This window comes from Lepidochelys kempii, chromosome 11 (genome assembly GCF_965140285.1).
Source record: "Lepidochelys kempii isolate rLepKem1 chromosome 11, rLepKem1.hap1, whole genome shotgun sequence".
Classification (NCBI taxonomy): Eukaryota; Metazoa; Chordata; order Testudines; family Cheloniidae; genus Lepidochelys; species Lepidochelys kempii.
This window is the reverse complement of record NC_136390.1, coordinates 13,817,895-13,832,340: the sequence shown is the minus strand read 5'-3', so window position 1 is coordinate 13,832,340 and position 14,446 is coordinate 13,817,895. Positions and strand designations below refer to the sequence as shown.

Below are 14,446 nucleotides of genomic sequence, written 5' to 3'. Positions count from 1 at the left end.
ACTGCTGAGATATTATTTTCCCTTCTCCCAGAAGCTTTGTATCTTGTTTCATCCCATTTTGTGTCCTTTTGTTTGATTTTTACCATTAACAAAAGCCAGGTTTACCCACCGCCAGCCGCCCACCCAGGATGGCTGACACACAACAACTTGTTTTGGCCCCAATCCTGTCAAGGAGCTGACTGAGGAGATATCTGAGCCATTGGTGATTATCTCTGAAAAGTCATGGAAGATGGGAGAGATTCCAGAAGACTGGAAAAGGGCAAATATAGTGCCAATATATATAAAGGGAAATAAGGACAGCCTGGGGAATTACAGACCAGTCATCTTAACTTCTGTACCCAGAAAGATAATGGAGCAAATAATTGAGCAATCAATCTGCAAACATCTAGAAGATCATAAGGTGATAAGTAACAGCATGGATTTGTCAAGAACAAATTGTGTCAAACCAACCTGATAGATTTCTATGACAGGGTAACAAGCCTTGTGGATAGGGGGAAGCGGTAGATGTGGTATATCTTGACTTTAGTAAAGTTTTTGATACTGTCCCTCATAACCTTCTCATAAATAAACTAGGGAAATGCAACCTAGATGGAACTACTATAAGGTGGGTGCAAAACTGGTTGGAAAACCATTCCCAGAGAGTAGTTATCAGTGGTTCACAGTCAAGCTGGAAGGGCATAATGAGTGGGGTGCTGCAGGGATCAGTTCTGGGTCCGATTCTGTTCAATATCTTCATCAATGATTTAGATAATGGCATAGAGAGTACACTTATAAAGTTTGCGGATGATACCAAGCTGGAAGGGGTTGCAAGTGGTTTGGAGGATAGGATTAAAATTCAAAATGACTGGAGAAACGGTCTGAAGTAAATAGGATGAAATTCAATACGCACAAATGCAAAGTACTCCATTTAGGAAGGAACAATCAGTTCGACACATACAAAATGGGAAATGGCTGCCTAGGAAGGAGTACTGTGGAAAGGGATCTGGGGGTCATAGTGGACCACAAGCTAAATGTGAATCAACAGTGTAACACTGTTGCAAAAAAAGGGAACGTCATTCTGGGATGTATTAGCAGGAGTGTTGTAAGCAAGACACGAGAAGTAATTCTTCTGCTCTACTCCATGCTGATTAGGCCTCAACTGGAGTATTGTGTCCAGTCCTGGGCGCCACATTTCAGGAAAGATGTGGACAAACTGGAGAAAGTCCAGAGAAGAGCAACAAAAATGATGAAAGGTCTAGAAAACATGACGAATGAGGGAAGATTGAAAAAACTGGGTTTGTTCAGTCTTGAAAAGAGAAGACTGAGAGGGGACATGGTAACAGTTTTCATGTACATAAAAGGTTGCTACAAGGAGGAGGGAGAAGAATTGTTCTTCTTAACCTCTGAGGATAGGACAAGAAGCAGTGGACTTAAATTGCAGCCAGGGCGGTTTAGGTTGGACATTAGGAAAAACTTCCGGTCCGAGTGGTTAAGCCATGGAATAAATTGCCTAGGGAGGTTGTGGAATCTCCATCATTCGAGGTTTTTAAGAGCAGGTTAGACAAACACCTATCAAGGATGGTCTAGATCAGGGGTAGGCAACCTATGGCATGCATGCCAAAGGCGGCATGTGAGCTGATTTTCAGCGGCACTCTCACTGCCCGGGTCCTGGCCACCGGTCCTGGGGACTCCGCTGCTGGCCTGGGGTACAGACGGGCAAGAGAGGGCGCAGCTCAGCACCCCCACCTTAAAAATTGTCCCAGCGCCACTGTATTGGGATATTTTTAAGTCCTGATTTGCTGCTTACATCACTATCATGCCACGTGGAACAGCGCACTATGTTTGATGTTGAGATTAGAATGTACGTGCAAGAACTGGAATCAGAATTATCTGACAGATTTCAAGATTTTCAGCGATTTGGCCTAATGCTTTTTCTAATTAAACCTGAAAAGTTCAACGAAAGTTACTTGGATTTGTCTGTATTTCAGTGGATGGGTGCTGAAGATTTTGAAATGCAGCTCATTCAGTTAAAAAGCTCAGAATTGTGGGCATCAAAGTTTGGAGATCTGCGGAGTGCTCTTGAAGCTACCGAGGGAGATCATGTGGCCTCTATTCTGACCAGCTGGACGTCCCTGCCAGTGAAATTGAACTGTTTGAAGAAAATAGCGTTTGCAATGCTTTCAGCATTTGGATCCACATACGTGTGTGAACAGGTATTTTCACACATGAAATCTGTCCTCTGGCCCTCTCGGAGCCGGTTAACAACTGATCACTCAGAAGCCTGTGTGCAGCTTAAAGTATTGTGCCAGACATTGGAAAACTCAGCAAGGAAAAGCAAGGGCAAGGATCACACTAAACTGATAAGATCTGCATTTTAATTGAATTTTAAATGAAGCTTCTTAAACATTTTAAAACCCTTATTTACTTTACATACAACAATAGTTTAGTTATATATTATAGTCTTGTAGAAAGAGACCTTCTAAAAACATTAAAATGTATTACTGGCACGCAATACCTTAAATTAGAGTGAATAAATGAAGACTCGGCACACCCCTTCTGAAAGGTTGCCGACCCCAGTCTAGATAATACTTAGTCCTGCCTTGAGTGCAGGCGAGTGGACTAGATGACCTCTCGAGGTCCCTTCAGCCCTACCATTCTAAGATTGACACACATTTAAAATTACCCTTCTCTGGAGCTCATGTCACTGACCTGGCCAGGGCCGCTCAGGGGCCCGAATCTCAGCTCCAGGAGGTCCTTAGGACCAGGGGTGAAAGTAAATTAGAGGACTTAGAGGAATCTTGATTTAAAGGGCCAGGGCTCCAGCTGCGGTCGTGGCAGCTGGGAGCCCGGGGCCCTTTAAATCACCCCCAGCTACCAGCTGCAGAGGCGGCTGGGAGCCCGGGGACTCCGGGGCGATTTAAAGGGCCCAGGGCTCCAGCTGCCGCTACTGCAGTGGAGCCCCCAGCCCTTTAAATCACTGAGGAGCCCTGGGGGCTCCCAACTGCCGCCGCTACCCCGGGGCTCTGGGCTCTGGCAGAGCTTTAAAGGGCATGGGGCTCCGCTCTGGTAGTGGCTGCCAGAGCTCCGAGCCCTTTAAATCCCCACCTGAGCCCTGCTGCCTGAGCCCTGGGATAGCAGCGGCTGGGCTCCGTCGGGGATTTAAAGGGCCCCGGGGCTTCGGCAGCAGGGCTCCGGTGGAGATTTAAAGGGCCGGGGCGGTAGCAGCGGCTGGAGCTCCTGGACCCTTTAAATCCCTGCCCCAGCCCCGCCGCTGCTACCCCAGGGCTTTTAATTGCCCTCTGGGAAAGCCGTCCCGGGAGGGCGCACCAGCTCTTAAGCCTACCGGCTTCCTTTCACCTCTGCTTAGGACCCACCCCTGGTGTGGACCAGGGAGGAAGGGCCTCGGACACATGCTGGAGACCCCGGCCCCCAAAGCCCCTAGGGACAAAGGGGAGAGACCCCAGGGACTCCGGCTGCTGCTGTCCAGCTCCCTCTGCTTCCACCCTCCCCTGCTTCCCTGCATCCTTCATTACTCCTCTGCCCCCGCCTGTGCCCCTGCCCCCCGGCTGCCTGCCGCCGCCCGCGCCCTTTCCTGGCTCCCGCCGGTCGCTTGTTGCTGGGCTCGGAGCGCTTGGCTAACCTCCGCCTCCCTCCCTCCCTCCCTCCCTCCCTCCTCTGTGGCTGCGGCCGCCTCCTCTCCCCCGCGGCTGCACTGCTGCTGACTCAGCCAAAGGGGGAACTCAAAGGGCAGCAGCCAGCCCTGCCGTGCCGCAGCCCCCGGCTTCCCTGACCCCGGCAAGTTGCTGGCCGGGTGGCTGCTGCCCCCAGCTGTCCCGGCCGGGACCCTCCAGCTCTGAACGGGGCGCTGGCAGCGAGAGCTTGTTGTCAGCCCCTGAAGCGAAGCGAAGCAAAGTTTCTCTCTGGTCTCCTCCTCGCTGCAGGCTGCCGGAGCCAGCATGACAGCCATAGCGGTGCAGGTAATGAGGGGACACTGGGGCCCCGAGTGCCTGGCTGGGGGGAGATCGGCTGTTTTGACTAGACAGGTGCAATCAGTGTTGGTGCAGAGACGCTGGATTCCTGTTGTGTTTTTTTTCCCCTTTGTTCTCCCGCTGGAGGCTAAATGTTTATCACCCTGCAAGCTGAACTGCTGCTATGCTGAGTTCTTGCTACCTGTTGCTCTTTATAGTCTTCTTTGTGCACACACACACAAAAAAACTTCCTCCAGATGTACCTTTTTAAATTAAAAGGAGAGCTTCTGTAGGAGCTCTGTACAGAGCAGAGTATAGGTGCATTAGTTTCACCCAAAGAATGGAAAGTAACCAGGGGTTAGGAAAGGACCTATTGCCTTCTATATCTAATCTGACCTTTCCTCGGAGACATTTCTTAATTACCGCGAAGTGTGCCCAAAAGCTGCATTCTTACTGTTCTGTGTCTTAAATCCACTCAATGATCATTTAACACCAAGCCTTCCTATTACTAGCTGCAGGGCATGGTTATTAATATATGTGGCGGGGAAGTGCCTAGGTCTGGAAAAATGATTTGCACCATTCTGTAACAACAAGAGTTTGCTCTTAGAGAGAGAGCAAGAGATTTTATAAACAAGTGGCTATAGTGTGAGACTTGTCTATCCAATTTGTCTTAATTCTAATTAATAAATCAAAGTTGGTCCATTTCCCTTCCCTACCCCCACAGTATTGTGTGTTGTTTACAAAGTTCTCCATCACTGACATGTTGCATACACTTCGGCAGTATGACTCTTCCTCTAAGCGTCCTGTGATGCTTTATATGAAAGATGATATTTTCAAAATAAAGTACATCAGTATGGTGAAGGGAGGTGTTTAGGCTTGGTGATGGCGGGAACTTGCTGACAGTGAGATCTCTTAAGAGGTGGAACACTGTAGTCTCCCAAAGAAAGTGAGTGAAGCCCCCTCATTTAAAAAATGTAAAACTGGACTAGACCGAACTGTAGAACGGGTACTGGAGGAATCAGTCCTGCACTGGCAAGGAGACTGACTGGACAAGCTAATCAGTCTATACACCCCTAGATGGAGTTGGGTGTGGATTACAGCATGCAGTGCTGCACCACTCTGAAAGCAGGCTTGCTGTTTGTGTGAAAACATAGGTATTGATGCTAGCAGTAACTTATTTAGTAAGTACTTAGCAGTAATTTGTCATTTGCGGATTTAATTCTATTTATTAAGCCCATCCATGTCAGAACCACCAGATATGTCACTCTGAGATATCCAATTAAAGCCAGATTTCATTTATTTTAAAACAATTCTATTTATTTTAAAAATGTGTATTGACCTAATCTGTGTAGCATGTGGTGGGAATAAAACCAGACAAATATTAGTTGGTAAAAGCCAAACTCATGCCCACCTTTATCACCACCCAGAAAATTCAGTAACCCAAGCATATATAAAGGAAGAATGGTCTGCTGAGGTTAACATAGCTGAGGCCTGGAAAACAGGAGACCTGAGTTCTATTTCTAGCCTGGACACAGACTTCCTCTGACCTTGAGCAAGTCACTGCATTGCAAAGTTACGAAGGAGATTTAAGACCCACGAATAGGAGATACAGAGTTCAAGGTTTATGCAGCATGGGTGTATTTTGTCTTTAGCTATCATGGAATGCATAGTTGAAAACCTACCTAAGAGGAGAGTGGGCAAGTGCTGGGGGATGGGGGAGGAGAGCAGCAGAATGCAGGGAGGCACAGAACAGCCTGTGTATTTGGGCTTTGGAGGCACCTGCTCTCACTGAGCCACAGGCAGTAGATTGGCAGGGGTAGTGTTATAAAATATTCCCTGTCAGAATTTGCTTCTTTGCTGAACTTGAGCACATTTGAGTGGTACACAGGCAACCCTAGGCTACTGCAATAGTCATACTTGCCCCAGGCACCCAAATGCTATTTGCACAGGGGATTGGAGTAAGTTAATGCTGACCTAGTCAGCAGTGATGTGCATGCTGTTTAATAGTCTATAACATGGTATTTTTGCAAGGGACTGACAGTAGAAGCTGCTGAACACTTTTGAAAATCTGACTCTAATTGTGGGTATTGAGCACCTGAAAATCTGTCTTTAAGACTGTAATCTTTGGGGCAGGATTGTCTTTTTTCCTTGGGAGTATGTATTGTTCCTAGTACAATTGGGCTCTGATCTCTGACTAATAAGTGTCAGTTCTGCCTCTATATTCCAGGATAATACAGGATTAATATCCTGGGACCGACACGGCTCTAGGTGTACTGAGTAGGATGATACATGACTGCAAAGTTCCAGCATTATGACTCAATATTTTGTGGATATCTTTGTACAGTACAATAATTTGAATAAAATCAGAGATTGTTTCCTCGTGAATAGGATATTCTGTGAACATATAAGCTCTAAAAACTGAGTACACTGAGCACTCACATATGATTTTTAAAACAACTCAAAGGATTAAAGATTTTAGAGTCTCATAAGTAACATTTGAGTGTTCATGTATTACTATTTTAAAACTCTTGTTTTTAAAACCCTCTTGGCAGGTTCAGTGTAACACTTCTATCCCTACCGTTCCCATTAGGCAAACAATTTTTTCCCCACTTTCCTTTTGGCTCATACACCAAACACTGCTCTGCATCACGTGTTTCCTGTTTGTGTTCTAGCACCATCAGCAGTGTTAGTCTCACTCTAGGGATAAGGATTGTTTGTGACCTTGTGCCCCATTGGTTGGCTAGTTCTGGAGTGGCAGAGCACAAAGGAATTGTTCACCATACACAAATGGGGCTGTTTTGACATTTGCGGTTTATTTTTGAGAGAACTGGATTTAAATAATATAGGTCAGATTGTGCTTGCCTTGCTTTACTTCTACTTTACTAATAGTCCCATTGACTTCAGTGGGACTACTCCTGGTTGTAAGGGACTGTTTAACACGAACAAGGCTATCACAAGCTGCCCCCTAGTTTGAGGGTTCAGTCCCACACTCCTTATTCAGCCAAAACTCCCACTGACTTTCACAGAGTGTAGTATTGGGCTGATGATCTCATGGAGAATACTCTACAGATTCCAGTAGTTGTAAAGAAGGTCAAAGCATGATCCTAAAGTTATACTGCAGTTCTCTCTTTAATCTCCAAAAAAGCATATTACAAATTGTTTCGTGAAGAGTGGAGGCCTGAGTCTCTTTTCACTAGCACAGATTGTGTATCAAGAGGAATACCATTGAAATTGATGGTGTAACACCAGTTTTTTACCAGTGTAAGTGAGATGAGAATCAGGCCCAGTGAGTGTTTACAATCATGAAGGCTGGGTTTTTATGGAGACTGAAGGAGTTAATGCACCCCAGCCCGCATTCCCCACTTAGGCTCCTTTGACAATCTCAGCCTACATCTGGTGCATAGGCGGCATTGTTATCTTTAAGGTTGTCGTCATTTCCACTGGAACCTCCCTTTTTCCATGGCTTGTGCCTTTCTGAAAATTTAATCTTTTGGTCTGAAATTTTCCATGCTTGGTTTCTGTTCCAAAGGTGACTTTTTTCTTTTTCTTTTCTTAATTTGAGCAGAATCTATGTGGCCATCTTTGAGTGATAGGAGAGGTGAGGGGGAAATACACATTTCCCAGTGTAAAGTAAGTTCTTATTGGCATTATAGTAGTGTGTCCCCCCAGGCCCCAGTCCTGATCAGGGTTCTACTGTACAAATACACAGTCAGAGACAGTCCCTGCCCAAATCTAAAGTCCTGATCTTGAAAACACGTATGCATGTGCTTAACTTTCAATAAGTGAGTATGTAGTGACAAGACCTGCTAAAGTCAGCAGGACCATTCACGTGTGCAAATTTAAGCACATGCATAAGTATTCACAGAATTGGGGCCTAAATGGACAAGACAGACAAAGTGAAGCAGAATAATGACTTGCACAAGGCTGTGGTCAAGCAGTGAAGTCAACACAGATGGCACAAGTCCCTGTACGTTGCTTCAACCACAATACCATTCTTCTTCTCTAATTTTAAAGATATATGTACATTGCAGGATCTATTTTGTCAATCATGAGATTAGGGCATTAATTATTATTATTATTTTATTATTATTATTAAGCATGCATTCACATCATTTCTAAAGGGCCTCTCTATTTTGTACCTATGACTTAAATATATCTTGAATAGTAACTAAAACAGACGAGTTTTGTAACTTGTTTTCTTTTGTAATATCTCTTTTAAGGCACAGAGATTGCTTGCTCACAGAAGACCCAAGAAATCGTTCTTTGAGACGTTCATCAGAAGCCTCATTATTTTATGCGTGGCAATAGCAGTTGTCCTGTCATCAATTTCAGTTTGCGATGGCCACTGGATTTTTGCAAAAGGACAGTTGTTTGGACTGTGGCACTTCTGCACCATAGGCAATAGCACCAAATTGAAATGTGTGACTGATCTGAATCAGGCTGGTGTGGAAGGGATTAATTTTGGAATGATTCTTGCAAGAAGTGTGGTGTCTCTTGCTGTGGTTGTAGCAATATTTGGCCTGGAACTTCTGATGGTCTCCCAAGTCTGTGAAGACACTAATTCAAGACAAAAATGGTCAATGGGATCAATCCTTATTCTTTTCTCATTTCTCCTGTCCTCCAGTGGAGTCCTGAGTTTTTTAATCCTCCTGAAGGACTACATTACCTTCATGGGCTTCACACTGACCTTTTGGTGTGAGTTCATTGCTGCCTGTCTTTTCTTCCTTAATGGGATGAGTGGACTTCACATTAACAACATAACATACCCGTGGAACAGAGCAAGAAAATTCTAGAACTGGTGGGTGTATTCTGCTTTTGTGTCCTCAGCTTTGCCAGTTAGACTGGAAAAATCAGTCAAATGAAATTGGAAAAGGACATCAGGTTCTTAAAGTCGTTTGCAAAGAGAAAATATTTGAGTCAGTCTGAGAATTTCATAGGATGTACCCATAGTTCACTGAGGATGGCTGCAGGGGAAAAATTAAGGCCTGCTATAGTTTTAAATGAAATTTTCTGCAGTAGTAGATAACAAAATAAGGAAAGGGTCCTCTTTTGTTTTAAATTTAAAGAAAGCATCTGAAGTGTTTTATGGATAGAAGACCTGAAAATTGCAATCTACATCAGTTGTTTTAAAGTACTGGGGTCAAACACTCTGTGTGGTGCTTTGGGGTTTGGTATTGCTTTTTCTCCCCCATCTTCAGTTGCTCTTCTTGAGTATGTGAACACAGCGTGAGGAGGAATGTATGCCCAGCGTGTTCAGCCCGTCCGATGGAGCTTCATTTCAGCTTGGACAGACTATTTATGCCTGGTCACATTTATTAGTGTGACATATTGAAAATCTTTATCAGGGTTTCACACCCCATCATTCTCTTCACAAGACATGAGTGAAACAGATCTGAATCAATGCTAATTAGCTCATGTTTTCCAACTGTCACTTGTATCCCCTATAACTATCCCTTCCCTATATAATGTATTAGAGGTTTGGGGTATGTACATCCACTGTGATTAGGATATAGGGCCAGAGTCTCATTTTGTCTCCAGCCCCTAGCAGCACAGAGGGACTGGATTGTGGCTATACATGGCCAGCAGAGAATTCCATTAGGAAGAGGGAACTATCCACTGGCATAAAGCCAGCAGCGTCTGCTCCTGTATGAGCCACCCTATTCCAGCCTCTTCTGATGTAAGCACTCATGGGATACTTTAGTAGATGCCAGTGCAGACTCAGAATCAGGGCGCTCTAACTGGCTCCCTGATATCCCCACAGGGGAGACTTTGGCCCATAGGATTAATTAAAGTTCAGCCTTGCTATTTCTGATCATTCGTCTATTGTCCTTTCACTTCGCTCCCGGGACAAGCAACACTCTAACTGGTCTACACTACAGGGGAGGATCGATCTAAGATACGCAACTTCAGCTACGAGAATAGCAAAGCTGAAGCCGACGTATCTTAGATTGACTTAGAATCACTTACTTCGCATCCTCGTGGCACGGGATCAACGGCCGCTGCTCTCCCATCAACTCCGCTTCCGCCTCTCTCCCTGGTGGAGTTCTGGAGTCAACAGCAGAGCGATCGGGGATCGATTTATTGCGTCTATACTAGATGCAATAAATCAATCCCCGATAGATCGATCACTACCCACCAATCCGGCGGGTAGTGTAGACGTGGCCTGAGAGTGTTAAGCTAGCTGATGTGATTTACTCCACCACAGTGATCCTTCCCCCTGCCTTTTACCATAGACGGTCAGAATTATTCTGGTTGAACAATACCAGTAATTCCCAGTGAGTCAACGGGAATTATTGCACTCATGTAGCTAGAGAAATAAACTCATTCACTTTGCCATGTAGAGGCTCTTCTGTGATGAGAGAAAATCTGTAGACCTGACAATTTGGACAAAATGGTTTTCCCTTGTGATTTAAAATGAGGAAACATAAAAAAATAAACTTCCGCAAAAATGAGGTAACCAGAGGGGCTGATTCTGCATTCACTGAGTGCTGGCGTAAATCAGGAGTAACTCCATTAAAGTCAGTGAAATTGCTAGTGTGATGGAGAGCAGAATGCCAGACTTAAGATCTCTAATTAAAAAGCTGCATACGTTCATTACAGCTTAAAAAACCCTGCAAGTTGTTGATGTAGTAAAATTAGTCAAGCTGTTGACAGTCTAATCAAGTTCCTGCATGGCTGGAAGAAGCAGAATTACATGCATCTGGATTTAGTGCTTGTAGCATTGCTCCAAATTCTTTTCAATATCCTTCCTGTTCAAAGTAGAACACTCCATTGACAATGGATTAAAACATTTAGAAAGTGTTTCACAGCGTTTGATAAAATCTATTTTATGTCTTCTGGAAAGATTTTTTTTATTTCTATAAAGACAAATATTTAAACATGCTTCCTCGTTGTAGTTATATTTGAATCAATAATTCTTGAGCAAGGCATTTAATCTACTGTACTACACCAGTTTCTAAAACATACTCTTTCACCCAGTACAAACACACCAGTATAGTTTGTGGAATAAATGTAGTGGAGAGAGAAGACTACTTATGCAAGCCATGAATAAATGTCATCCTTTGTGCAAATCTGTTCTTTAAGGCCAAGAATAATAAGCACTGAGTACATATACTTTGTAATCTTGTACAATGGTCTTAAACTGACCAGTCATTTTCTAATGCGGAAATATTCTCATATTTTCTTTTTAAGAGATGTCAACTTTCACAGAATAAACACCTAAACCTTTTTGTGTTCCTCATCAGTAGAGTGCGAGTGAGTTTTGAGTCCAGATCTAGTTATGTATGTCTTGTTCTGGTAACATATTGTTCCCTAGCACCCTAGTTTGTATGTCTTCCTGATATGGTAATGCACTAAGCTAAGTTACCCAGAGTAACTACTGAATTTTATCTTTTTCCAATATTGGGCCTATTCTTGGATTCCTTGTGCACCTAAAACTCCTGTTGCCTTCAGTAGGAATGTGGGATGCACAAAGAATACTAGATACATGCCCCTGGATCTGCCTATGCCATGCTGCACTGTGATCCTAGCTCTTTGTCTTATTTAAATAAGGTGCTTTTGCTTCCCTGAATTGCAGTTTGTTTAACATAACTAGAAGCTGAACCTGCAACCACTTAACTCACGGGAAGAGCCCCATTGATTTCAGCAGGGCTCCTTTTATGAGCAAGCGTTTGCAGGATTCAGCCTCAAATTGTTGCACATTGGTTATATCAACTGTGTCAGTCTGTGGAGTGAGTGCCTTACACCATCGTTAAGTAGCATTTCAGTATTGGGTATAGGGATACAAACACAGAGTACCTTTGAGCAGGATGAACCTGGTGATGGAGCACTTGCATGAGATCCATGACCAGTGTATCCAGGGTTTTGTGGAGACACAACACTTGATGAAATTACATTCCTTCTTGGTAACTTCAAAACAATGGAAATAAATGATGTATGCACTTTGAGGCCAGCCTTAACACTAGCAAGAATTAGACCCAGGGTGCTCCTGTCCTGCTCCTTTTGGAAAGAGGAGGGGAAAGTGGACCATGAGTTGTATATCCCCACTAGTCATATATAAAGAGGAAAAATCAGAGAATGAGTTAGAGCGTCCACATGGGACACATAACAGTTGCTTGTGCTTAAGGATGGTCATATACATTTTTATGAATAAATGAGAAGTCCTTTTTGAAAAAGTACCCTACTGAAAAAATTGTGCAAAGTTTCCTTCTATAGCTGGCTTTGTCTAGCAAATTATTGTGCTTGATTATACATTGTGATTATAAGGTGTGTTTTATTAGTAAATGCTGCAGAATAGGCTAATACTACTGTTAATTTTTCTTAGGTTATTGCATCTAATAAATGCCTGTATATACAGTAGTTTGTACCTTTTCTAAAGCCTAAGACAAAAAAAAAGGTTGAAAGTCAATATTCCTGAAGTTGATTATGTTAAATAAACTACTTTGAAATAAGAGGACTTTTCTGTTCAACTATAATTTGTTTGTATGCAACCGTATGAATAGATCTTATATGGATTCCTCATTCCCTCACCCCCACCACTTGAAATATATACATAATCTCACATGTAACAAATGTGTATGAAATGAAGACACACACACACACTAAAAGAAAACTGATCAGGAAGGCAGCTGGAGAAACTATTGCCATTACATCTTGTTCTATACTCAAATATGGCCAGCTGGTCTGCTGTGGTCTACACCCACTTAATATCTAATATAGAGACTACTCATTCCCCGGTTAGCCTGCATAGTCAGGCCATCTCTCTCTGAGAGGAAATGCAGTCTGCAGTGTTTCATGTAGATTAGGGGCAACACCCTTACCCCTACATAGACACACACACATGCACCTCGCTTCTATTACATACTGTTTTACCACAAAATTCTATATTGTCTCCTTTCATGTATTTTCAGTCTTTCTCTTCGCCCTCACTAGGCCACTACATTACAAATGTGGTTGCCTCCCCTCCCATTTTTATGTTGGTCTTTGAGTTTGGGATACTGGCAACTAAGCGAAATATATAAGAACGACCTGATCTCTGTTCCAGAAGTTTTATTCGGAGGTTGTGTATTTATTTTATTTAGGGGCTAGATCCCAGGAGTTAGGACTCCTGATTCTACCAACAAATTTACATGTGGTTGTAGGCGTGTGGGAGGGTGTGGCCCTTCCTTGCTGTCAGTATCTGAGGGAGGCCACACCCCTTTGCTGTCACATCCCTGGAACAAGTCTTAAAAAGGGGGGAAGTGAGTAGTCTCTAAGGCTCCAGCCCTCAGGCAGGTTACAGCAGCAAATAGTTCAGCGGGCTCAGGCAAGGGCAGGGCACCAAACAAACGGTCTAGCATCCTAGCTGGGCGGACAGTGGACTAACAGGCTTCTACCAGCTCCCAGCCCAGGGCCCTAACAGTGGCACAGCCAATGGGTCCGTGGGGATCCAGCCACAACACGTTGACCTAGAATCAGCTAGCAATGTGGCCGGACAGTAGTCCGCTACCCCTGGGCTACTTCCTCCCCTCCCCTCAGGGTGTACCTGAACCCTGGGGTCATCTTCCATCTCCCCAGGGTACACTGCCAGTGGCAATCCAAGCAGCCCCACAGCATCGGGCGTGTCTGGCAGTTTTGGTAGCTCAAGTGAGTCCTCAGGACAGCAGAAGTTTTCTGCGGGCTCCAGTTCCAGCAGTGGGCTGGAAGCGTCTGTCTCCCTCAGCAGCTCCAGCCCAACTGAGCTACAGAGCCCGCCTCTTATACTTCCTATTCGTATCCTGCCCTTTTGCTTCCAGCCTGCTGACTGAGGCATCCCCAGGGGCGTTTGGCCCTCCCTCACTGTCGGTTTCCGAGGGAGGTCACTCCTCTTTGCTACAGTGGTTTTAGGAAAGGCAATCAACATCTATTTTCCTCATTTATACAATGGAGATAATACTTTCCTAGCTCAAAGGGGTGTGATCAGACTCACTTCTTTAAGGGCAGATTGAGAATCTTTCTGTAAGATGAAAGATGCTATAGAAGTTCAATTTATGATTAACAAATGTCAGTGAAGTGCAGCATACTGAATAGAAGGGAGCAATGCATTGGGAAAGGAATGCATCTGATCAATGAACCCTGAAAATGGATTTTCTGATAGTCAAATCACACTTACGTTCATTGTTCAATGGCAGATAAGTAGCCCCAGGTGACTAAATTCGGAATTTTGCATGAACTTTTTTTTATAATCATTTTGTCCTATTCCCCATTGTAATGTTTCCTGAGAACTATTTTCCTATTGATTTTTGTTCAGTTCAGTACACACTTCAGTATGAGTCTAGTGCTGTAGGAATTCATGCAGCTGCCTTCTGTCTCCCCTACAGCACCAGTGCTGTTAGCAGAAATATCCATAGAGGGCAAAGAAAACCGTTTTGCTTACTGCTTTTGAAGAGCAGCAGGGGGAGTGCCTAGTGTATGCAATAAACGGATGGCTTTTATGTTCAGTTCTCAACACACATAGTGCACGTGTCTTTCTGCATCTGGGA

General features: G+C 44.1%; 1 protein-coding gene across 1 annotated transcript; it reads left to right on the top strand.

Moving 5' to 3' along the window:
• The first annotated feature begins 3,716 nt into the window (after positions 1-3,716).
• Positions 3,717-12,358, top strand: TMEM37 (transmembrane protein 37). Its single transcript, XM_073305216.2, has 2 exons — positions 3,717-3,956; positions 8,168-12,358. The coding sequence occupies exons 1-2, from the start codon at positions 3,936-3,938 to the stop codon at positions 8,738-8,740; spliced, it is 594 nt and encodes a 197-aa protein (XP_073161317.1). The 5' UTR covers positions 3,717-3,935; the 3' UTR covers positions 8,741-12,358.
• Positions 12,359-14,446: the final 2,088 nt, after the last annotated feature.

Bases quoted from the DNA above. Each gene is read 5' to 3' on its own strand.
- TMEM37 (XM_073305216.2), top strand. From the start codon at position 3,936: ATGACAGCCATAGCGGTGCAG. The intron at 3,957-8,167 runs GTAATGAGGGGA...ATCTCTTTTAAG, and splicing joins TGACAGCCATAGCGGTGCAG to GCACAGAGATTGCTTGCTCA.